Source organism: Acinonyx jubatus, chromosome B1 (assembly GCF_027475565.1).
Source record: "Acinonyx jubatus isolate Ajub_Pintada_27869175 chromosome B1, VMU_Ajub_asm_v1.0, whole genome shotgun sequence".
Lineage (NCBI taxonomy): Eukaryota > Metazoa > Chordata > Mammalia > Carnivora > Felidae > Acinonyx > Acinonyx jubatus.
In genome coordinates, this window is record NC_069382.1 from 131,030,500 (window position 1) to 131,053,735 (window position 23,236).

General features: G+C 39.5%; 1 protein-coding gene, 1 long non-coding RNA gene, 1 other non-coding gene and 2 pseudogenes across 9 annotated transcripts in view; 2 read left to right on the forward strand and 3 right to left on the reverse strand.

Annotated features, from left to right (window-relative positions):
• Positions 1-13,546, reverse strand: LOC113599527 (uncharacterized). 2 transcript variants are annotated; one of them, XR_003420408.2, is made up of 3 exons: positions 12,415-13,546; positions 10,489-10,569; positions 1-279 (listed from the first exon to the last, which is right to left on the reverse strand). It is a non-coding gene; the product is annotated as an uncharacterized LOC113599527 (long non-coding RNA). The 2 variants fall into 2 exon arrangements; XR_003420409.2 differs by having other exon boundaries at positions 13,007-13,541.
• Positions 2,241-2,317, reverse strand: LOC113601001 (uncharacterized; annotated as a pseudogene).
• On the reverse strand, positions 7,432-8,658 carry LOC106970747 (40S ribosomal protein S6-like; annotated as a pseudogene).
• Positions 12,458-23,236, forward strand: part of LOC106970644 (uncharacterized protein C4orf36) — a 23,560-nt gene continuing 12,781 nt past the window's right edge. The window contains exons 1-5 of one of the 6 annotated variants that reach the window (XM_053217160.1): positions 13,203-13,389; positions 14,003-14,139; positions 17,303-17,457; positions 17,693-18,031; positions 18,894-20,926. In XM_053217160.1, coding sequence (XP_053073135.1) covers positions 14,075-14,139; positions 17,303-17,457; positions 17,693-17,826 — 354 coding nt within the window. In that variant the 5' untranslated portion in view covers positions 13,203-13,389; positions 14,003-14,074 and the 3' untranslated portion in view covers positions 17,827-18,031; positions 18,894-20,926. Of the gene's footprint in view, positions 12,610-13,180; positions 13,390-14,002; positions 14,140-17,302; positions 17,458-17,692; positions 18,032-18,893; positions 20,927-23,236 lie in introns of those variants that run through there. The other 5 variants (XM_053217158.1, XM_053217156.1, XM_053217157.1 and 2 more) reach the window with 5 other exon arrangements.
• On the forward strand, positions 14,632-14,738 carry LOC113601035 (U6 spliceosomal RNA). Its single transcript, XR_003422166.1, has one exon. It is a non-coding gene; the product is annotated as a U6 spliceosomal RNA (small nuclear RNA).

Consider the following 23,236-nt stretch of genomic DNA (forward strand, 5'->3'; position numbering starts at 1 on the left):
AATTTAGTGTCTTAAAATAAACATGTTATCTCACAAATTCTGTGGGTCAGGAATTTGAGGGTAGCTTAGTTGGATGTTTCTAGCTCAGCATCTTGAATGAGGTTTCAGTCAAGATGTGTGCAAGGGCTGCAGTCATCTAAAAGCTCGACTGGGGCTAGAGGATCCCCTTCTGAGATGGCTCACTCATACAGCTGTTGACCTTCAGCTTAAGTTCTTTACTCCATGGCCTCTCCATAGGATGGCTCAACATGGTGGCTGGCTTCTCCCAAAGTGAGTGATCTGAGAGAGAGAGAACATGAAGGTAGCCATAATGCCTTTTATTACAGAGTCTCTTCAGTCATATGTCATCATTTTTACTTTATTTTATGAGTTAGAAGAGGGTCACACTCAAGGGGAGGGGAATTAAGCTCTTCTTCTTGAAGGGAGATAGATCAGAGGATTTGTGGACATGTTTTTTAAACTATCACATCTATATATCATTTAACATATCACACCTCAGTTTTTTTGAGAGGGGGAGAGGGACAAGGGTAAGAGGTAGAAAAGAATGGGAACAAAAGTGACTCTGGGGTGGCAGCTATATTTGTCTCCTCAGACTGCCACAACAGAATACCACAAACTGGGGGCTTAAACAACAGAAATTTATTTTCTCACAGCTCTGGAGGCTAGAAGTCCAGGATCAAGGTACCAGCAGAGCTGGTTTCTGGTGAATCCTCTCTCTTCTCTTGCAGGTGGCCACTTTCTTGTTTTCTCACGTGGCCATTCCTCTGTGTGTATTCCTGGTGTCTCCTCCTCTTATAAGGATACCAGTCTTACTGGATCAAGACCCCACCCTAATGACCTCATTTAACCTTAATTATCTTCTTTTCTAATCAATTAATTTTACTTTTTTATTAAAAAAAGTTTAATGTTTGGGGCGCCTGGGTGGCTCAGTCGGTTGAGTGTCCGACTTCGGCTCAGGTCATGATCTCACAGTTCGTGGGTTCGAGCCTTGCATCAGGCTCTGTGCTGACTGCTTGCTCAGAGCTTGGAGCCTGCTTCAGATTCTGTGTCTCCTACTCTCTCTGCCCCTCCCCCATTCACGCTTTGTCTCACTCTGTTTCTCGAAAATAAATGTTAAAAAAAATTTTTTTTAATGTTTATCTTGAGAGAGAGAGAGAGCGCATGAGCTTGAACAGGGGAGGGGCAGACAGAGGGAGAGAAAGAATCCCAAGCAGGCTCCACGCTGCCAGCACGGAGCCTGACTTAGGGCTTGAAACCACAAACTGTGAATCATGACCTGAGCTGAAATCCAGAGTCAGACGCTTAACCAACTGAACCACCCAGGAGCCCCTGACCTTAATTATCTTCGTAAAGGCCTCTTCTCTAAATACAGTCGCATTGGGAAGGGTGCAGTTTACAGCTCCAACATTTAAGTTTAGGGAGATGTAATTTGTTTTGTGACAGTAGCTATGTATGTCATGTTGCTGCTTTACACATCACTTCTATTAAGATCATATTTTAAAATAAAATGCCTTTATGGCTTTTGGGGACACTATGTTGTACTGTTGTTGTTGTTGCTTTTAATATTTATTTATTTTGAGAGATGGGGGTTGGGGGGAGGGACAGAGAGAGAGGAAGAGAGAGAGAATCCCAAGCAGGCTCCACACCATCAGTGCAGAGCCTGATGTGGAGCTCGAACTCATGAATTGTAAGATCATGACCCGAGCCAAAATCAAGAGTTGGGTACTCAATGAACTGAGGCACCCAGGAACCCCTATGTTGCACTATTTAATATAATTATCAAAGTTATGACATTTTTATAAATAATATTTTTAAGCAATAACTTTCCCCATAGGAAAAAAATAAAAGTAATTATTTTTAAATGTTTTTAAGTGTTTATTTATTTTGAGACAGAGGGAGAGAAAGAGAGAGCAGGAGAGGGGCAGAGAGAGAGGGAGAGAGAAAGACTCTCAAGCAGGCTCCACACTGTCAGTGCAGAGCCTGATGCAGGGTTCAAACCCATGAACTGTGAGATCATGACCTGAACTGAGATCAAGAGTCAGCCGCTTAATGGACTGAGCCACCCAGGCGTCCCCAAAATGAAAGTAATTCTTAAAGCTTCTCTTTGTTGTGAAAAATGGCTCATGCAGAAAGATGTATAAAACATAAATGTACAATTTACCAAGTTGTGAGAAAGTAATCATGCCTTTAACTGCTAACCAGGTTAAGAAATAGAGCTCCACTTGCAAGTCTGAAGGCCCTGCATACACTTTCCAATTAGCAATAATCACACCTCGGATAAACCTCATTGGCTATGATACTGCCACTGCGCAAAGCTCATGTACTTTCCAAATTATAACTTTCCATCTCCCTCCAAAGGTAACTACAGTCTCATCTTGCATGATATTCACCTTGTTGCCATTCTTTATTTTTTACTACCTACATATGCATTCCCTTGAGTGTTCAAGGCCCTAAGGATACAGAAGTGGAAGAAACAAACTCTCTACCCTTATGGAGTTCACAGCTAACAATAAACATTGATCATATAATTAACAATAAACATAATGAATAAACTGTATAGTATGTTAGAAGGTGATAAATGCAAAAAAAAGCAGAGCTGGAGTTTACTTGGCTCTATAAGCACGTAATGATTTTAACATTGGAAGGGAGACAAAAAGGACAACTGAAAGTAGGGAGGGAAGAAAGTAAATGAAAGGAGGGTGGAAAAGAATAAAGAGGGAGAAAGGAGGAGGAAACAACAGGAAGAAGAATGTCGGTGGGAAAGCAAACAGAACAGATGGTAATAGGAGGGAAGAAAGGGAAAATAAGAGGTGGAGAAGGAAAAGTGGGAGGTTAAAAGTTTTTTTCTCACCTGGAGGGTTGCTGAAAAGACCCTGAGCTGAAACCCCTTTATTTACATTTTGGTAAAAAGAAGTACTAAATTCTTAATTAGAGAACAGTTTCCTGCATTGAAGCTTTTTGTTTACTACAAATTTATTTTATGCAAGCTAAAATTAGCTTGCACGAAAGTATTCCTTAATACTTATACAAAATTTAGGCAGCTGTTTTAGAAATGGATGTTTTTGAGCCCATAGCAGATGACTGGGCTGAGCAGAGGCTATGCAACATGCCTGGAATTTGTAAGAATTGCCAGCTGTTAATAAAGTAGTTTTCTTTTTTAAATATTTAATTAATTAAATGAATTAATTCATCATTCATTTAGAGAGTGTGAGCAGGGAAGGAGCAAAGAGAGAGAGGGAGAGAGAAAATTCCAAGCAGACTTTGTGCTGTCAGTGCAGAGCCTGATAAAGGGCTTGAACCCATAAACCCAGCTGTGAGATCATGACCTGAGCCAAAATCAAGTTGGATGCTCAACCAACTGAGTCACCCAGGTGCCCTAATAAAGTAGTTTTCTTTAAAAAAAAAAAAAAGGAGTGGGGTGGCTGGGTGGCTTAGTTCGTTAAGCATCTGACTTTGGCTCAGGTCATGATCTCACGGTTCATGAGTTCGAGCCCTGAATTGGTCTCTGTGCTGACAGCTTGGAGCCTGGAGCCTGCTTCAGATTCTGTCTCCCATTCTCTCTGCTCCTCCCCCACTTGCTCTCTGTCTCTCTCTCTCAAAAAGAAACACTAAAAAATTTTTTTTTAATTAAAAAAAGTAGAGCAGGGTAAAGGGATTGGCAGCACAGGGGTCAGGGGTAGTGGTTTTGACTAGAGTGTCAGGGAAAGCCTCACTAAGCAAATGCATGACAGAGGTGAGTTATCCATGTCGGAGGAAGACTATTCCAGGTAGAAGGAACAGCTACACCTACCACCTACAGTGGTGTATTTGGTTTCATAGAGCTGCTCTAACAAAGTACCACAAACTGAGTGGCTTACAACAGAAATTTATTCTCTTATACTTTGCAGGGCCAGAAGTCAAATCAAAGTGTCAGCAGGCTTGGGTCCTTTTTGGAGGCTTTGAGGGAGAATCTGTTCCTTGTCTCTTTTGGCTTCTAATCCTTACTGGCAACCCTTGGCATTCCTTTTTCTGTAAGGACACAGTGATTGGATTTAGGCCCAATCCAGTAGGACCTCATCATAACTTGATTACATCTGCAAAGACCTTTTCCAAATAAGGTCACTTTCATAGGTACTGAGAGTTAAGACTTCAACATTTCTTTTTGGTGGACTCGGTTCAACCCATGACATGTGGGAATACACCTTCCAGGCTTGGGAAACAGCAACCAAGCCAGGGAGGCTAGAGATGCTTAGATGCATTTGAGACTCTGCTTACCTTTGGGATAAAGAGGAGTTTGTTCTAGCATTGTGTTATCTCCGCTGTTTCTTTCTCAAATATATAGTATATACGGGACAAACCTTAAAAATAGAAAGCATATTAGATCACAATGCCTACTACAGCCACAGGGGGTGTCCTTTGATTTATTGTTGGTACCCTGAAGGTAGAACTGGAAGATGAGAAACAAGATTTGGTGACTGTAGTTAAGAATATAGTATTGTGCACTTGAAATTTGCCTGGGGTGGGGGGTGGGGTGGAGGCAGTGCCTAGGTGGCTCAGTTGGTTAAGCATCTGACTCTTGATTTCAGCTCAGGTCACTGTTCATGAGTTTGAGTCCTGTGTTAGGCTCTGCGCTGACAGCATGGAGCTTGCTTGGGTGGGATTCTCTCTCCCTCTCTCTGCCCCTCTCCTGCTCACTCTCTCCCTATCAAAATAAATAATAAACATAAAAAAAAAGAAATTTGCTGGGAGTAGATCTTAAGCATTCTTAACACACACACACAGAGCTAACTATGTTAACTATTAACTATGTGGGGTGGTGATGTGTTGATTATCTTGATCTTGGTAATCATTGTATAATGTATATTCCTATCAAATCATTACATTATATTTGCCAATTATCCTACAATAAAATTAAAAAAGAATTTAACTTGGAAAATCAAGAAGATGGAAAAGAATTAAGGAGTAAATTTCACAGACAGGTTTATCATTAGGAAGTCAGTGCTTGAGCAAGTCCAAGAAGTTCTACACTTTGAAACAATTCCTTTTTCTTCAGTCCTGAATTTAGGTAGACTGTTATTTACTGCCTTTAGGGGTTTATATGCATTTCAATTTTAGGTTTTGGCTTAAAAAGGGAAACTTAATTCTTTCAAGACAACTTTCACAAGTGACAGAGTGGTGATCCTTTCTTTTTCTGTATTTCTGAGAATGTACACTTTTCATAATTGACTTAACTCTACATGGGAAAAGAGAGCTGTTCTTTATTTTTTTAATTGAACAATGATTGACATAAAATATTGTATTGGTTTCAGGTGTACAACAGTGATTCAATATTTATATATGCCAAGAAATGGTCATCACAATATGTCTAGCTACTATATTACAATATCATTGACTATATTCCCTAATCTGTACTTTTCATTCCCACAACTTATTTATTTTATAACTACAACATCATACCTCTTACTCTCTTTCATTTATTTCATTCATACTCCCTATTCTCCTCTCTGGCAAACAACAATTTATTCTCTATATCTGTGTCTGTTTCTCTTTTATTTTGCTTATCTGTTTGCTTTATATTTTAGATTGCACATGTAAGTGAAATCATATGGTATTTATCTTTGTATGAGTTATTTCATTTAGCAGAGTACCCTTTAGGTCCATCCATATTGTTGCAATTGGCAAGATTTCACTCTTTTTTATGACTAGGTAATATTCCATTGTATATGTTATATATACGTGTGTATATATATATATATATATATACACACACACCATATATATATGGTATTGTATATGTATATATGTATGTATATATGTGTATATATATGTATATACATGTGTAAACATATATATATATATATATATATATATATATATATATATACACACACACACATACCACATCCCCTTAAAAATTGTTTTTTCTTTAAAATTTTTTCTTTATACCACATCCTCTTTATCCATTCATCTATCGATGGACACTTAGGTTGTTCTGTATGTTGGATATTGTAAGTAATGCTGCAATAAACATAGCAGTTCATATGTCTTTTTGAATTAGTGTTTTCATTTTCTTTGGCTAAATATCCAGAAGTGGAATTGCTGGATCATATGGTAGTTCTATTTTTAATTTTTTGAAAAACCTCCACACTTTTCCACAGTGGCTGTACCAATTTGCATTCCCACCAAGGAGTTCCCTTTTCTCCACTTTGTTGCCAACATTTGTTATTTCTTGTCATCCCCCCCCCCCCATCTTTCTGATACTAGCCATTCTGACAGGTGTAAGGTGATATCTCATTGAGATTTTGATTTGCATTTCCCTGATGATGAGTGATGCTGAACATCTTTTAGTGTGTCTGTTAGCCATCTGGAGGTCTTCTTTGGAAAAGTGACAGGGCCTCTATTCATTTTCTTTCTTTCTTTCTCTCTTCTTCTTCTTCTTTTTTGAGAGGGAGAGAGAGAGGGAGGGAGGGAGAGAGAGAGCACAATGAGCAAGGGGCAGAGAAAGAGGGAGAAGCAGGGCTCACCCAAAGCAGGGCTCAAGCTCACCTGAGGTGGGACCCAAACTCATGAACTGTGAGATCATGACTTGAGCTGAAGTCAGATGCTTTAACTGACTGAGCCACCCAGGCACCCAGCTCTGTTCATTTTTTAATTGGATTGTTTTCCTGATATGGAGTTATATGAGTTCTTTATATATTTTGAATGTTAACCCCTTGTGGGATACACATAATTTACAAATATCTTCTCCCATTCAGCAGATCACCTTTTTGTTTTGTTGATGGTTTCCTTTGCTGTGCAAAAGTTTTTTAGTTTGATGTAGTCCCAATAGTTTAGTTTTGCTTTTGCTGTCTTTGCCTTGAGAGACAGATCCAAAAAAAAATTGCCAAAAGCAATGTCATAGAGCTTACCTCCTCTGTTTTCTTCTAGGAATTTTATGGTTTCTGGTCTTACATTTAAGTCTTACACCCATTTTGAGTTTATTTTTGTATATGGTGTTAAAAAAGCAGTCCAGTTTCATTCATTTGCATATAGTTGTTAAAAACTCTCTAAGCTTTTCTTACACATGGCAGGGGTGAGGGACAAATTTCAGACTACGGGGGCTAATCACAGAGCTTTGCATACAGAAAATGTTTAATAGATATGTGTTAAATTGCCTTGAATCTAATTGAATTAAAGCTTAAGATGAACTATGAATGAACCACTGAGATAAATAAAATTAAAAAGATTATATAGATATTATAAGCCTGGGATATAAATCTTCAAAAAAAAAAAAAAGAAATTTTAGGACAAGATTTCTATCCAATATGAACTTTAATGAATTCTTTTTTTACTTATTTATTTTTTTAAGTAATCTGCATGCCCAACATGGGGTTTGAACTCATGACCCCAAGATCAAGAGTCACATGCTCTACCTATTGAACCAACCAGGGGCACAGTTGGTTAAGTGCTCGACTCTTGATTATGGCTCAGGTCATAATCTCATGGTTTGTGAGATTGAGCCCTATGTTGGGCTCTACAGTGGCAGTGCAGGGCCTGCTTGGGATTCTCTCTCTGCCTTTCTCTCTGCCACTCTAATACTTGTGGTCTCTCTCTCTCTCTCTCTCTTTCAAAATAAATAAAAATAAATCTTAAAAAAATATTGTGGGGTGCTATAGAATAGGTTTCATAAATGGTACAAAGGTTTAGAAGCTTTATATTTGTAAAAGATCTCCAGCCTAGTTTATTTTTTATTCCTAGTTAGACCTTTTCTATCAAAGCATGCCACTTCTCCATCTGGTCTGTGTCTCCTCAGGAAAAGAGCTCAACTGCTATGACTTATTACGTATTTCAAAAGTCGATAAAATGTGACTCATTTTAACAAATATTTAATGAATGACTGGAGACCTCATCTTCTTTTTTCTTTCCTCTTCTTTTTTGATGTCTGATCTTATTTATTTGTTACTCGTAGATAATCTCATATTTGACCGGACTCAGAAGTAGAAGCTCTCAGAGAAGACAGCCTCTGTCTCTTGACGATCTGTTCTCGGCATTTTCCTTTGGCCTCCTTCATTCTCTTGGCCAAAAGTTTATCATATTTTGCAGCCTCTTGCTTATTTTTCATAGTACACTGTTTCTTCGAAGCAATACGCTATCGTTTGTGTTGGAGGACACATGGAATAACAAGATGTTGAACCCTGGGTGCTCTGGTTCTTGGTTTCTTACCTTCTTTTAGGGTCTTTCTCACAACACATGAGTGGCCATCATCTTCTTTAGAGAGACTGAAAAGTTTGCGGATTCTGCTAGCTCTTTTGGGCCCCAGGTGACGAGGCACACTAATACTAGCGAGTCCAGGAGTATCCTTCTCCCCTTTTTTCACAACAACCAAGTTGAGAACACTGAGATTGGCGTCCACAATGCAACCCCGATCAAATTTGCACTTTCTTTCCCCAGTCTTCCTTTGTCGGTAGTAGGAATGCCCCTTACTCAGCAGCAGGCGGACACGGCCATGGGTCAAGATGCCCTGCTTCATGGGGAAGCCCTGTGTGTCATTGCCACCACTGGTTCGGACCATGTAACCCTTCCACTCTTCACCAAGAGCATCAGCAGCTTCTGTGGCCATTCCCTTTGAAGTTTGCATTTGTCATCCACGTCAATGAGTTTCTGGCAGCCAGTAGCTGGGAAAGAGATGTTCGGCTTCATCCTGAAGCAGCCTACCGCCTCTGAGGCACCACAAAAAGAACCTCTTCTTAATTTCCTAATTGCTCCTACTTTCCTAATTATTCTTAAAGTGACTTATTGTAAAATAGCATGGTTGAAACTAGTACTTTACAGGGTGACATTGTAACACTCCAAAGCCCTCATATATTAAGATGTGTAAAGAAACGCCTTTCTTCCTATTCTTACAACTAATGCTTTACGCTTGCACGGTGGAGGAATTCAAATGTAGTTGTCACGGGATAGCCACCCTGATATGTACTGCTCCGTGACAGATGCAGGTTCACAGTGCCTGCCTGAGAGGCAGCCAGGGATCCCTACTGCTCCAGATTTTGTCCTGGGGAGAATCCTAGGCTGTAAATCATATACTATAGTCTTGGATTAGGGTAATACATTCTTACCTGCTTTGCCTCCTAAACAACAGGAGTTCATCAACTGAGCACCTAGGAGATTTTAACTTATACCTCTAAAGAGGGCAGAGGAGTCTGGACTCTAGCTGTGGCTATTATTTTCTGTTCTGGTCAGGCACTAATGTGTTTAAGGTACAGAAGCCTACTCTGTCAAATAAAATGGGTGGGTAGTCAATGTTATGGTAAGGATGCAATGGAAATTTCATGGACTGAGGAATATATAGTTAAGTCAGAGAACTCAGAGAAGGTAGGTCAAGAGTGAAACTGACCTGGGTTAAATTAGGTTCTGTAATTTACTAGTTGTGTAATTGTAAGCAAGTCATTTAGTAGCCCTATAAACCTTTTTTTTTCCTTAACTGTTCTAGGAAAACTATTACCCTTTTCTCCACTAAACTGCGAGGCTCAGATGACATGGAGAAGAATGACTGCTGGCATGGAGGAGGTGTCCAAGAATATTCTGTTAATATATATATGATGAGAAATTAACAGAGTATTTAAACAGGGAAGTACAAAAATATTTACAAGTATATACCTAAAACATTGTCTTAATTACAATCCGGGGAGAATGTACAGTATGATAGGAAGAAAAATATCAGAATTGCATAGTCTTGAGTCCTGTGACCTTGGAAAAGTTATTCACACGTGAGGTACCTCAGTTTTTACTTCCCTAATATCCCTAAACTCACACCACTAAATTGATAATAGCATCTCTTCTTGTGATGATTAAATGAATCAGTGTATATGAAGTACCTTGAACAGTGCCCAAAGTGTAGTAAACATCACACTAGTATTGTTTTTTTGTTACCTGTTATTATTATCAGGTCTCTTTGTATTCATCTTCATGCCTTAGTTTTAACGGTAGGTGGCAGCAATGTTCTCTTAACCAATTCAAATGAAACCTGCCAACTTTCTGGAATAGAGATCAGTGAAGGCTTACCCAATAGGCAGATGTGTGCAGGGCAGTGGAAAAGCAGTGGGAGAGAGATCATAAAGAAAAGAAAGGAAAGGAGGAGAAGGACAGGAGAGAGAGAGAGTAGGCGGGTGGGAGACAGAAATGTTTATGGGAGTCAGTAATGTTTAGAGGTGATTTGATATTTCAAAAGAAAATACTAAAATTGTCATTATGGGGGTAAGGTGATTTAGTGTTATTTTTGTTTTTAAATATACATGGGAGAGGTGCCTGGGTGGCTCAGTTGGTTTAGTGTCTGGCTCTTGATTTCGACTCAGGTCATGATCTCATAGTTCATGAGATGGAGCCCTGCACTGGACTCTGCACTGACAGTGGGGAGTGTACTTGGGATTCTCTCTTTCCCTCTCTCCCTGATACCTTCCCCACACCCACTCTCTCTCTCAAAATAAATAAATGAAATTAAAAAAGATAGAGACATGGGAGACTGGTACTTACCATATTTTCTGTGTTGACAGTTTCTAAAGCTTTCAACTGGTCCTAGATGAGATTTAGCAAAATCAGCTGCCCAGAAAGAATCTGTAAAAGCATAATGTTTTATTGTTCATTTATTTTTTATTTTTATTTTTTATTTTAGAGAGAGAGAGAGAGAGCATGAGCAAGGGAGAGTAGGGGAGAGAGAGAGAGAGAGAGAGAGAGAGAGAATCCCAAGAAGGGACTTGCTCAGCACAGAGCCAATAGTGGGGCTTGATTCCACAACCCTGGGATCACAACCTGATCCCAAACCAAGAGCTGGATGTTCAACCAACTTAGCCATTAGGTGCCCCTTTACTGCTCATTTTTTATCAAACTATTAATCTCAACTAGAAAAATATGGCTATTTTCCTCTGTGTAAAATATTCCTTCTCCAATAAGACACTTAGTGTTATATTAGGTATCTGTTGCTCCGTAACAAATACTCCAAAGTCTGATGGCTTAAAATGATAAGCATTTATTATCTTATATTTTCTGAGGGCCAGGAATCCTGGACTGGCTAGCTAGATGGTTCTGACCCAGGGTCTCCCGTGAAGCTTTAGTGAGACATCAGCTGAGGCTGCAGTCATCTGAAGGCTTGATGGAGCTTTGGAGGATGTGCTTCCAAGCTGGCTCACTCACATGGTTGGTGGAATGAGGCCTCAGAACCTCACCAGTTGTTGGCTAGAGGCCTTGATTCCTTTGCATGTGACTTTCTCCACAAGGTGGCTTGAGTGTTCCCTAACATGTTTCTGATCTCTTCTAGGGTTAGTGATCCAAGAGAGACCACAGAGGTCTTTTGTGACCTGGTCTCAGAAGTCATATTCTGGGTGCACCTGGTGGCTCAGTTGGTTAAGCATCCGACTTGGGCTCAGGTCATGATCTCACAACTTGTGGGTTCGAGCCCTGCACCGGGCTCTGTGCTGACATCTCAGAGCCTGGAGCCGGCTTCGGATTCTCTGTCTCCCTCTCTCTCTCTGCCCCTTCATCGCTTGTGCTCTCTCTCTCAAAAATAAATAAACATTAAAAAAAATTTAAATAAAAAAGTCATATTCTGTAACTTCCACCATATTTGTTCAAAGTAAATCACTTAGAAAATAACTAAACATAATTCTCAGGAATTATGAAGGAAACGAATACAGGAAATGAAGTTCCCACATGGAGAAATCACAGGCTGTCTAGCCTTTTTCAGTGGGGCCCTGGAAACATCTCTCTGGATTATTGATTTCTTCTATTAAAAAGAGAACAGGCCATAGCTCCACGTGTCACTTCAATTCTAAAGTGGCCTATTTCTGCTCCATCTAAATGTGATTTCAGTTAACAACTTGGTCTCCACTCTTTCATCTCTAAAATGAAATGTTAGTGGCTTTCGAACTTTTTAGACCCACTGTGAGAACTACAATTTACACTGAAACTGCACACACACAAAAGCATGAGAAAGAGTACATATGGATAACAAAAATATAAGTTCCACAAAACAATACCTAGACTTACTTGCATAATGTACTCTCATTCACCACACTCCACCCCATTCTATGTTAATTCATTTGAAAAAATCCAGGTCAAAATCTACTACATTGATTTCATAGTCCATTAATGGATTCACCATTCTTCGTGTTAAATACTAACACTCACTCTCACCCATTGGGGTTCCTTTCCCAGAAATGTTAAAGAGCAAAGGAGTCCTCACTTTCCAGTTTCAGGAAGGCAAAAAGCTGGTTCAAGCCTACCACTATTCTAATTAGGCAGGAGCTAGTAACAGAGGTAGCCTGTCGGGGTACTGTTGGGCCTGTAACTCGAGAGCTATGTCACCTCTCTTAGTTCATTCTTCCTCTCTACAATTGGAGTAAGTATCCCTTGCTTATGTCATAAAGCGTTACTAGGCTCAAAATTAGACAATTAGGCATTTACCATGTGGCAGGGAATTTACAGACAGATCTTTAATCCTCACAACGACCTTGCAAGTCCTAGAGTATTATACTTGTTTTATAGACGGAGAAATTGAGGATTAGAGAATTTACATAGGCAAGACCTTAAAGTTGTCAACTGGCAGAACTAGAATTCCAAACCAGTTCTGACTCCAAGACCCTCCTGCAAAATGGACAGGTAAGCCATCTTCATTTGATGTTTAAGTGATGACCATTGGCATATTAAAATATAGATTCCTCCTGAATCACCACAGTGTAATGACTGCAAAAACTGGTCCATCAGCCCACTTTTTCCATTCTGTCTTGCCCTTACCACGACGAACACATAACACCACATTTGGGCTTGGGGCTTGAGCGTTTATAGCTGCCTTGACCCACTAGGGCGCGCGAACTGTAACAATAGCGCTTCCGCTCCTCAGGCGTCACCAGTGAGCATCGCTCAAAGAGAACAAGTCAAAGCTGAGCACGTTTCTTTAAATTGTGCCCCCAGATGGGCCCCAAAACGACGTTCCCAGGTCACTTCAACACAACCTCCTGACATTTAAATGTCGTTTTCAGAGAAAGACCTCGCTTACAACTCCTTTGCTCCTAAGTTTTGTTCCGTCAAGTGTGTGCTTGTCTCGCTTGCCTAACCCGAAGGCCCCCCGCGGGACCCCATCAGGGACCTGGTTCCCAAGGCCCCTGGAGGGCGGGGCCGTCACCACAAAGCCCTTTATTGAGGCCCGGGCGTGACGCGAGGCGTCCCGGCCTGGGGCGCGGCCCGTAGCTCGGGCGCCAGCGGGAAGGAGGCGTGTGCCCGCGGCGCGGACCCGCTGGTGCGCGCGGCCATGAGCGCCTAGTCGGGCGCGCGCTCCGCCCTCCGTCCGCGGGGGAACGCAACCCCCGAGACCCGCGAGCGCTGGTAATCGGGCCCCGGCGACCACTACCCCTTCCGGCCCCCGAGGCCCCGGCCGACCCGGTGCGCCCGCCGCGCATTGTGTGCGGGTGGGAGGAGAGCTGGGCGCGGACGTGGGAAGAGGCGGCGGGAGGGCCCGGCCTCCCTGCCCGTGCGCCTGTCCGTCCCTCTGCCCCGGGCTCCGCGGACCGCCGAGACTCCACCCGCTCCCGGGAGCCGGTTCCTGCGCGGAACTGCGCACCCTGGCGGGACGCAGTGGGAGGGGCACTTACAGGGGGTCGCTTGGTTAGCTCAGGCTTTTGAAAAAGGGAAAACCTGGGAAGGGGGCTTGGGCGGGGAACGGGAAGTTCGTGTACCCGCAGAGCCATTTGTCTTTCAATATTGCCAAAGTCAGACACGTTTGGGTGATGAGGTGTTTGAGCCAGTTTTGCAGGCTTGGGCAGTGACGGAATACCGATGTTAACTTTGCATTTTCTCCATACGTGGCCAGAAATGATAAAATGAGTTAACGACAAATAAAAGAGAACACAGTTGTACATTAGGAGTTAAGCTTCAAGGAACATTTATTAGGAACTTCCTGACATCCAGAAATGCTTTTTCTAAATCTTTTTATTATTTGGGTATTAAAAAATATTAAAGTGAAAGCCACTAATTCTGTGTATTGCAATCATTTCAGGCAGAGTGAACAGAACACTGCAGTCATAACATCAGGCACCTATGTGAGGAAATTGGACTGTGATAATTCACCATGGCTTATGGCTTGCCAAGAAAGAACACAGTGAAAACCATATTGCGGGGCGGTTGTTTTAAAGTGTAAGTATTTTCATCACTGTGAGCCTTGACTGGGAATGGGGAGTGTCCTTGGTAAAATAAGAGTACCGGAAACCCTGATGAGCTACTGGACCATGTGAGGTATTTTCAGTGATCTGAATAGTGATTTTTTTTTTTAAAGGTAAATGCGTTTATTAAGAATTTATAAATTATCGTACTTGGCAGTTATAACAAAACAACACAAACAGGTTTGGAGAAGTGATTTGATCAAAGTCATACAGTCATGTAGTAAAGAAGTGACAGGGATAGAAGCTCATCTTTGTACTCCAAAGCAACATTTTCGACTACTGTCAACTACCTTAAAATATCTCTGTAGATAGCGTAAATCTACCTGAAAGTGTCTTGGTGTCAGCTATATCTTAACTTAGCACTTGATTGGCTGGTACAAAGAGTCAGTTTTGCATCCTGTACGTTTTTGCAGGTGATGTTTGGTATGGACAACATGGGTTTTGCAATCAGAAAGATCTGAGCCATGTGCTTGCTTCTGCAGCACAGGTACTAAAATTGGAACGAAACAGAGAAGATTAGCATGGCCCCTGCACAGGAATGACATGTAAATTCGTGAAGCTTCCATATTTTTAAACTGCAAAACCAATTTGTATCATGCACTGAACTGATTTAAAATAAATCTACATGTTTATTTAAAAAAATGGGGCACCTGGGTGGCTCAGTTGGTTCAGCGTCCGACTTCAGCTCAGGTCATGATCTCAACGGTTTGTGGGTTTGAGCCCTGCATCCAGCTCTGTGCTGTTAGCTCAGAGCCTGGAGCCTGCTTCGGATTCTGTGTCTTCCTCTCTCTCTGCCCCTCCCTGCTCGCGCTCTGTGTGTCTCTCTCTTTCAAAATAAATAAACATTAAAAAAACAAACAAACAGAAGACCTGAGTTCGAAGCCTGGTCCTGCCCTGGCTCCCTATGCCAACTTGAGTAAATTACTTTTCTGTATCTTGGTCTCCACATGTGTAAAATGAACTTATCACTACCTGTCTGTATGATGTGGAATACAAATAATGTGTGTTACATACTTGCATATTGCTTGACATACAGTAAACCCATAATGAACATGGACTGCTACTACCACATGGTAGTTTCACTGTGTGGTGTCTATTGCGACCTTGTTTTTTTGTTTATTTTTAATTTTTGCACTTGTTTTTTTAACCTCTCTGCCACAGTCTATGACATACTTGCCATTATGGGTCAGTTGAATTTTTCTTTTTAAACAATATTCTGAGAAGTAAGTGGAGACACCCTTTGGGTTTCTAAAACCAGAGCAAATTCACCATTGCATTTTATTTAGTTTTGTCATTTCCGTATGTGTTTAGACATTGAACTATTGGCAAGTACCATGGTAGTCAACATTATTATAAATGTAATTTTTGTAATAAAGATAATCCTATGTCTGGAGAATAACTTAAAGCATTTATTCTGCAGTTTTGATTATGTAGAATTTTATATCATGAATAGTCTCTGCAGCACCAGTGCCTTCTCTATCATACTTACAAGAAAGTGTTTGATACCGTATTATTTATAAGAACAGCTAAATTAAGAGGAAAAGAATGGCAACGACACTCTTTGGAATTAATTTGCTAAGACAACTCCTCACTGATTTTTTGGTTAAATATTTTTAGAGAGTTGTAGAAAATACACACAAAAATTTCAAACAGTATAGAAACATTTGAAAAGAAAATAAAAAGGCTATCTCAGTCCCACTCAGAGGAAAAATGTTTTATATTTTTCTAGAATTTCCGTCTGCTATACAAGATACACACATATATACACATACACACGTATGTGTTTTTACATGTGTGATTATGTTGAACTTTGCCCTGGCCCCCACTATATCTTGTGTAGCCTAATGGTTATGAACACAGTTTCTAGAGTCTGACTTTCTGGGTTCAAATCCCAAACCCACGGCCAACAGCCCTGTGACCTTGAACAAGTTCTATTCTTTTTTCCTTATCTGCAAAATGAGTTTAATAATAGTACCTGCCTACTCCATAGAGTTACTGTGTCAATTAAATGTGTTCATATGCGTAAACTGATTGAAACAGTGCAGTGCCCAGCAGATAGTAAGTGCTAGATAAAATTAGCTGTGTTATTGCTCATGTTTCTAAGTCGACATATAAGGATAAACCTCATTCTTTCATCAACATGTGTACCACAGTTTGTTTAACCAGGCTCTTCTTGATCGACATTAAGGCTATTTTGTGAGTTTTTTTGTTTTGTTTTTGACACACCGTGCTTCAGTGAACATTCTTATAAATACATCTTTGTGCCCTTATTCAAATGCATTTATAATAATTGTAGACTTCAAGTTGCTCCTTAAAGTTAGATGATAAAGTAGCAAGGAAGCTGGAGGAGGAAAACAAGTAGACACTTGTACATTACACCCTTACTTCCTCTACAAAGCAGGTCTTTCACCTTTCCTAGGACATATGAAACTCATATTGACTCAGTGAGATGAGAAACATGTAGTTGTCATTTAGCATTTCCAAATTAGAATATATAAAACAATTCATTTGAAGTTCATGGTGATTATTTTTAAATATTATAGTTTGGAATTTCATCTCCTCCAGTTTTCCGAGGATTCTCTTACTACTAGTGCTTCTGAATAACTCCAGCTGGGCTAAGTACCAGCTCTGGTTCTTAATTAACTTCTGAGTCTGTTTCCTTGTCTATCCACAGGGGGGTTGTAAAGATTAAAATAAGATCACACATTCGAAGCCTTAGTGTATGCCAAGTACCTGCTCAATGAATGATTATTCTCTTTTTTTCTTTCCCTAATGTGACCATATTTGTGATCAGCCATAAAAGACTTAGAGCTTACAGTTCTTAACCTCATCCTCTTAAAAGACATAGAAAGATTGGCTTGACTGCAGGGAGGCTGTTTTTAACAAAAGTTCCTGTCATTATAATTTATGGTAATTTTGCAATATATCTCTACATTAGTATATATACATTACATACTATCCATTAATATAAGGCTCCTTCTCCTGGCTAGATTTACAACTCTGGAAAATCCTGAATTCCCATCTTAAACCAAAATGTCTAGTGGAAAATGGAATTGAGAATTAAGATGTCTTCTGTATATTCCACATTAGATGCTCAATAAACATTTATTGAATGAATTAATGAATTTTTGCCCCAGACAGGAACCTTGGGATCTTGCACTGCTTACAAAGACCTGGTACATGAACCTAGCCAACATCAAATTGCCTTTCTTGGAAGAAATTACATTTGGTAGTCCTTTTTACCTCCAAAAAAATAAAACCACTAAGAGTGCTCTGCTCCCTTCTGCAGAATGTAAGTTCTGTAAGAACTACTTTAATAAATAGCAAATTTTATCTATGTCATTTTGTTTACTGTCAGATAAATGTTTAAATATGCTTATTCAGACCCATACCCCTCATCTATGAAGCCCTTCTTGTTTAGTATTTAAGAATGTGTGGTTTGCTGTGTGATGAAATTATTCAGTTTTAACCATATTATGACTGGTGAAAAATATCAGTTGGATTGCTTCATGTATTTTATTTTCCAGCCATCAAACTTGAAAGGGAGTATGAGATGAAGCGCTTGAAAAACCTGAAATGTCAGAAAATCCTAGCTGAGGAAGTTCAGTTTTCTCTAAGGGAAAGGCAAGTTGGTTTGAGAAGACCCCTTCCACCTAAGTGACCATCCTCTCATAATTGAATCTGTACTCTGAGCTTTCCACATCCAAAGGCAATGAAGGTCTCCAGCCTTTCACAGTGTGAAGTTTGGTGCAGACATGAGTACCCACTGGTGGATGAACCAGCTCCTGTGGGTTGATGGACAGCTCTGACAGATCTTCTGTGTCCCTACCACATACTTGTTCCTTTGTGTCACAAGCAACAACACTGTAAGTAGATGAAAGTAGTTGGGATTGAGTCATTTATGCTATTCATTTGGATTTTTGTAAAATTGCACTATGGAAAGAGGAAACTCCTTGTCAGAGACATTATTTTGAATTTGCATCTTTGAGATACCAAAAAAGGAGAGGGAAAAATTCTTTTTTTCTTTTTAAAGATTTTGTTTTTAAGTAATCTCTACATCCAACATGGGGCTTGAACTCACAACCCTGAGATCAAGAGTCAGATGCTCCACCAACTGAGCCAGCCAGGCGCCCCAAGAAAAATTATTTCTTTAAAATTTATTTTGAGATAGAGAGAGAACAGGGAGGGGCAGAGAGAGAGAGGGAGGCAGAGAACCCCAAGCAGACTCCGACTGCCAGTGCAGAGCCTGAGGTGGGGTTTGATTTCATGAACTGTGAGATCATGACCTGAGCCAAAATCAAGAGTCAGATGCTTAACTCACTGAGCCACCCAGGTGTTCCAAGAAAAATTTTTTAAAAATGATAGACTAAAAAATTTTTTGGTTAAGAAAAATTGAGGTAGAGAGAATCTTAATAATGGGGCTATCATGACTATGAAATAAAGACCTGAGCCAAAATCAAGAGCTAGATGCTTAACTGACTGAGACACCCAGGAGCCCTGAGAAAAATTTTAGATTTCATTTTAGTAACTCTTCAGTTTCCAATGTTCAGTGAAACATCATTTACTACTCTTACGTAGTACTTTAAAGCAGCAAGTAGAGCTTACGTTTTGCTTTTGTTCTCCTAAAAAATAATCTTTGTCTTTCTGCTTAATTTCATATTATCTTTCTGGGATGCCCTGGAACATATGGAACACACATACACGTGAAAATGATATGAAAACGCAAAGACCTTATTATGTGGAAAACTCTTATTTGCAGAAGGGCTAGAGAATGGGGAACTGATTAGCTGGAAAATATTGGACTTGTGTGAACCAATTTTCCTAGAATTTGAATCCATTAAGGCACACTTGGATACCAAAGTTATATTTAAGCACAATTTAGTGTTTGTTAGATGAATCAAAGCATACTTAGGGGGCCGTAATATACCCCTGTGGGCCCACAGTTTGACTTCTTAACTAGGGAATTATATCTGGTGGTTGCTGTTTGACAGTATTTAGAAGCTGTTGTCTGAATTATCTTCAGATACTTTCTTCTACCTATGATATGGTGGCTCACATGAAGGTCATTTGTTTTTAGAAGTGTGTCAGTGACCCATTTGATTTAGTGATCCTCAGGCCTGGAAAAAGCTGTCTGTATGTAGTCTTGAGGAGGTGGAACTGCCACATTCCTGGTTAGATTTGCTTAACAAAATTCAGATGTGCTTCATGTAAGATGCTTAGCTGCCAACCAGAGCCACTCCCAAAGTTTCTTGGCTGAGTGTGTGGGATTTTCACTATGTTACCCAGTTGTACCACGTATCTCCCCTTTTTTCCACATCTGTTCTCTCCGCTTGTTCTTTCTTCCATTTGACTAGTTTTTTTCCCCCTTCCACCAATGTTATTATCATAAATATGGCAGCTGAGTTGCTGACTGCTTAAAATGTGGAAAATACCACTTTATAATTTCTCAACCAAAGACCAGTCTTAGGCAAAAAGTCAGTGTATTTCTATTTCTTTAGAAATCAAAATCAATTCATTGTTTTCTTTAAAAAATTAATCACATCCAGCTGTATCAACATATGTTTTGGACAGTAATGGGATTAATTGCATGTTTATTTTTGTAGTTCACATCCCATGGAGTAGTTTGTGTACTTTCCCTTTTAGGGTCACTGTTACTAATTCATCTAGACTGGAGATAACACCTCAAATAGTTTCTTTGAAAACTAGAAATATTTTTCAATCTATAGCCCACAATTCTACTGCACACTGTATCTAACATTGTTGCTATTAGTAAGTTTTAATTTCTTAAAAGTCATATTTATGTAGATAGGAGTAGAAAGTTAAGTAGTAGTAAGTAGTAGAAAGAAAACTGTAGGTTTTAGTTAATAGATCTGGGTTCTAGTCCCCTCCCTTTCTTTCCCTGATTCATCAGGTATCCTTGAGAAACCTTTTTTTTTTTGTAGAAGTTTATTTATTTTGATAGAGAGTGAGTGGGGGAGGGACAGAGAGAAAGGGAGAGAGAGAATCCCAAGCAGACTCCATGCCAATGGCACAGACCTGCATGTGGGGCTTAAACCCATGAACTATGAGATCATGACCTGAGCCAAAGTTGGACACTTAACTGACTGAACCACCCAGGTACCCTGAGAAAACGTCTTAATTTCAATGGAACTAAGTCTGTTTCTCTTAAAAAAAAAAACCAAACAAACTATCAATTATGTATACGTATCCCTATGTTTATAGCAGCATTATTTATAATAGCCAAGTTATGGAAGTAGCCCATGTCCATTGAGTAATGAATGGATAAAGAAGATGTGGTGTATATATATAATGGAATATTATTCAGAGCCATGAAAAAGAATGAAGTCCTGCCATTTGCAATGACATTGATGGAGCTAGAGAGTATAATGCTAAGCGAAATAAGTCAGAGAAAGAAAATACCATGATTTTACTCATATTTGGAATTTAAGAAATAAAGCAAATGATCAAAGGGAGAAAAAAGAGACAAATCTAGAAACAGTTTCTTAAATATGGAGAACAAACTGATGGTTACCAGAGGGGAGGGGGTAAGGAGATGGGTGAAATAGGTGATGGAGATTAAGGAGTACACTTGTGATGAGCATCGGGTATTGTATGCAATTGTTGAATCACTATATTGTATATCTGAAATTAATATAACACTGTATGTTAACTAACTGTAATTAAAATAAAAACTTAAAGATATTAATCCATTATGAATGTATTTTAAAAGGTAAAATAAAGATTTGTTTTTAAAAACCATAGCTCTGTGGATCCTCACCACTCATTTCCACTTCAATGGAGGCAACTAATTTAATCTCTTTTACCTGTTTCATTATTTACCTTTATGTCTCTAAATAATACTTTGATTTTGCTACTTCTTGGATTTTCCTTTTTAGGTATTGACTTCCCAGTAAAGAAGACAGAATTTTTTTTTTCTTTTCTTTCCTCCATCCTCAATACACACATATGGCATTTCTATCTACCTGTAAATATAGATTATATTTATAATTTTGGTTAGATCAGTATTAAATGTTAACATTATTATGACATTATTATGTTAACATTATGATGTGTAAATACTTCACAGCCTAGCCATGTAGTAGACTATAATTGCTTTTCCTTTCCTGCCATTATGTGTGTGTGTGTGTGTGTGTGTGTGTGTGTGTGTGTGTGTGTATGCATGTGCACCAGTATTTAGTAGAGTTAATATTTGCTTAGTTTGCAATGTATTTATCACTAAATCAACCCCACGCTCTTTGCCAGTTGTCAGTCTTCTGAAAACATTCCTACATATTCTCTCATTTCATTTTCCTGCAAAGTCTTCTGAGAAATCTTGTTCTGCCCTAACCTGAACGGCTTATTTCCACACTCATAAGTAGCTCTTCTATGATTTCTACATGATCATTAGGGGATTCACTTCACACTCTTTGGTGTAGGGCCTCCTGTTTCTTCTGGTGTAGGGCCTCCTGATTATCCTCTTCCTTGGTTTATTTTTTTTATTACGTTGGAGCATATCCACCATAGGTTGTAAATAATGTTCCTTTAAAATTCGAAGGATTTGTGTATTTCTTTTTAGTTTTTAGTATTGTTAGTGAGCATTCCAAAGCCATTTTCACTTTGAATGCTTTCCTTGAGAACTTTTTTCTCTCTGGAAACTATGGCATCTTCCCCTAGATCCCATTGTTCTGCTAGGAAACATGGTGTAAGGCTAATAATCCAATGTAGCACAGTGATTTAGAGCACTGGGTGTAAATCATGAGCCCCCTGGGATTGAATGCCAGTTCTACCATTTATTAAGCTGTGTGTCATCTTGGACCCATTACTGAACTTCCCTGTGCTTTAGTTTCTTCTTCTGTAATGAGTGGATAGTGATAGTCGTGACAAGTAAATGAGTTAAATATGTAAGCACCTAGAATAGTGTCCGGCACAGAATAAGCACTAATACAGATAGCATTAGCTACTCTTACCATTACCCATGGTGCTTGGTACTACAAAAGCCCTTGCAATCTGGAAATTCATATCCCTCAGTTCTGGGGGATTGTATTAAATTCTCTTGTAGATATTCGTACCTTTTCCTTTTCTCTATATTTTCTAGAAGTACTATTATTCATATTCTACATCTTCTGTACTGGCTGTATTTTTTATCTTTTCCTTTCTGCTTTCCATTCTTTTGTCTTTTGCTCCATTTTTCTGGAGGAAGCTCTCAGTTTTATCATCTACCCATTATAAGTTTTTAATTTCTGCTATCATATTTTTCCTTCTGAAGCCTTACTCCTCTCCTTTTTAAAAAGTAACCTGTTTTATTTATAATTGCCTATCTTCCCTTACCTCCCTGAGGACATGAAATAGATTGTTCTCCCTGCATTGTGTGGGTTTCCTCAACACTGTTTTTGTGTTAATTTTTATTTCTTTCTTTCCTGTTAAAAGCTGTCACGGTAATCCAGGTGTGACAGTGCATAACTTAAGGAAGTAAAGGTGGGATGGATAATACAGGTCTGACTCAGGAGTCATGGAAGAAGTAGAAACCACAAGATGGTGTCACTGATTGGATGTGGTTGAGTGAGAGGGATGTGGGTGAGTTAAAGGGATATGGGTGAGTGAAAGGGAGGAATTTTGAATGAATTCCAGATTGTGGGCTTGAGAAAGGAAGAGTTGTCTTGGGTGTGTGTGAGATACATTAATTTTAGGTTCATAGATGTTTGAAATTCTTGGTAGACACTAGAGTGGAGATCTCCAGTAGCAGTGGGCTTTACAGTTGTGCTGCTCAGGAAGGAGCGAGTATGGAGAAGAAAGGTGAAAACAATGGGTGTCTTTGAGCTCATCCAGGAGGAGTAGGCAGAATGAGAAGAATGAATGAGTAGTGATAGCCAACATTCTGAAACTTTGGTTGGCAGTGTAGAAGAGGCAGACCTTTAGGAAAAAATGGCTTAGATACTGAAACCCTGGGTGAATTGCATGCTGTATTTTATTTGTAGCAAAAATTATTCTGGTGTAGAAATTTAATAGTAAGTGATTGAAATTTTTGGTGAGAATCTTCATTGTTTTCAGTTGACAAAAATTTCCTCAATGAA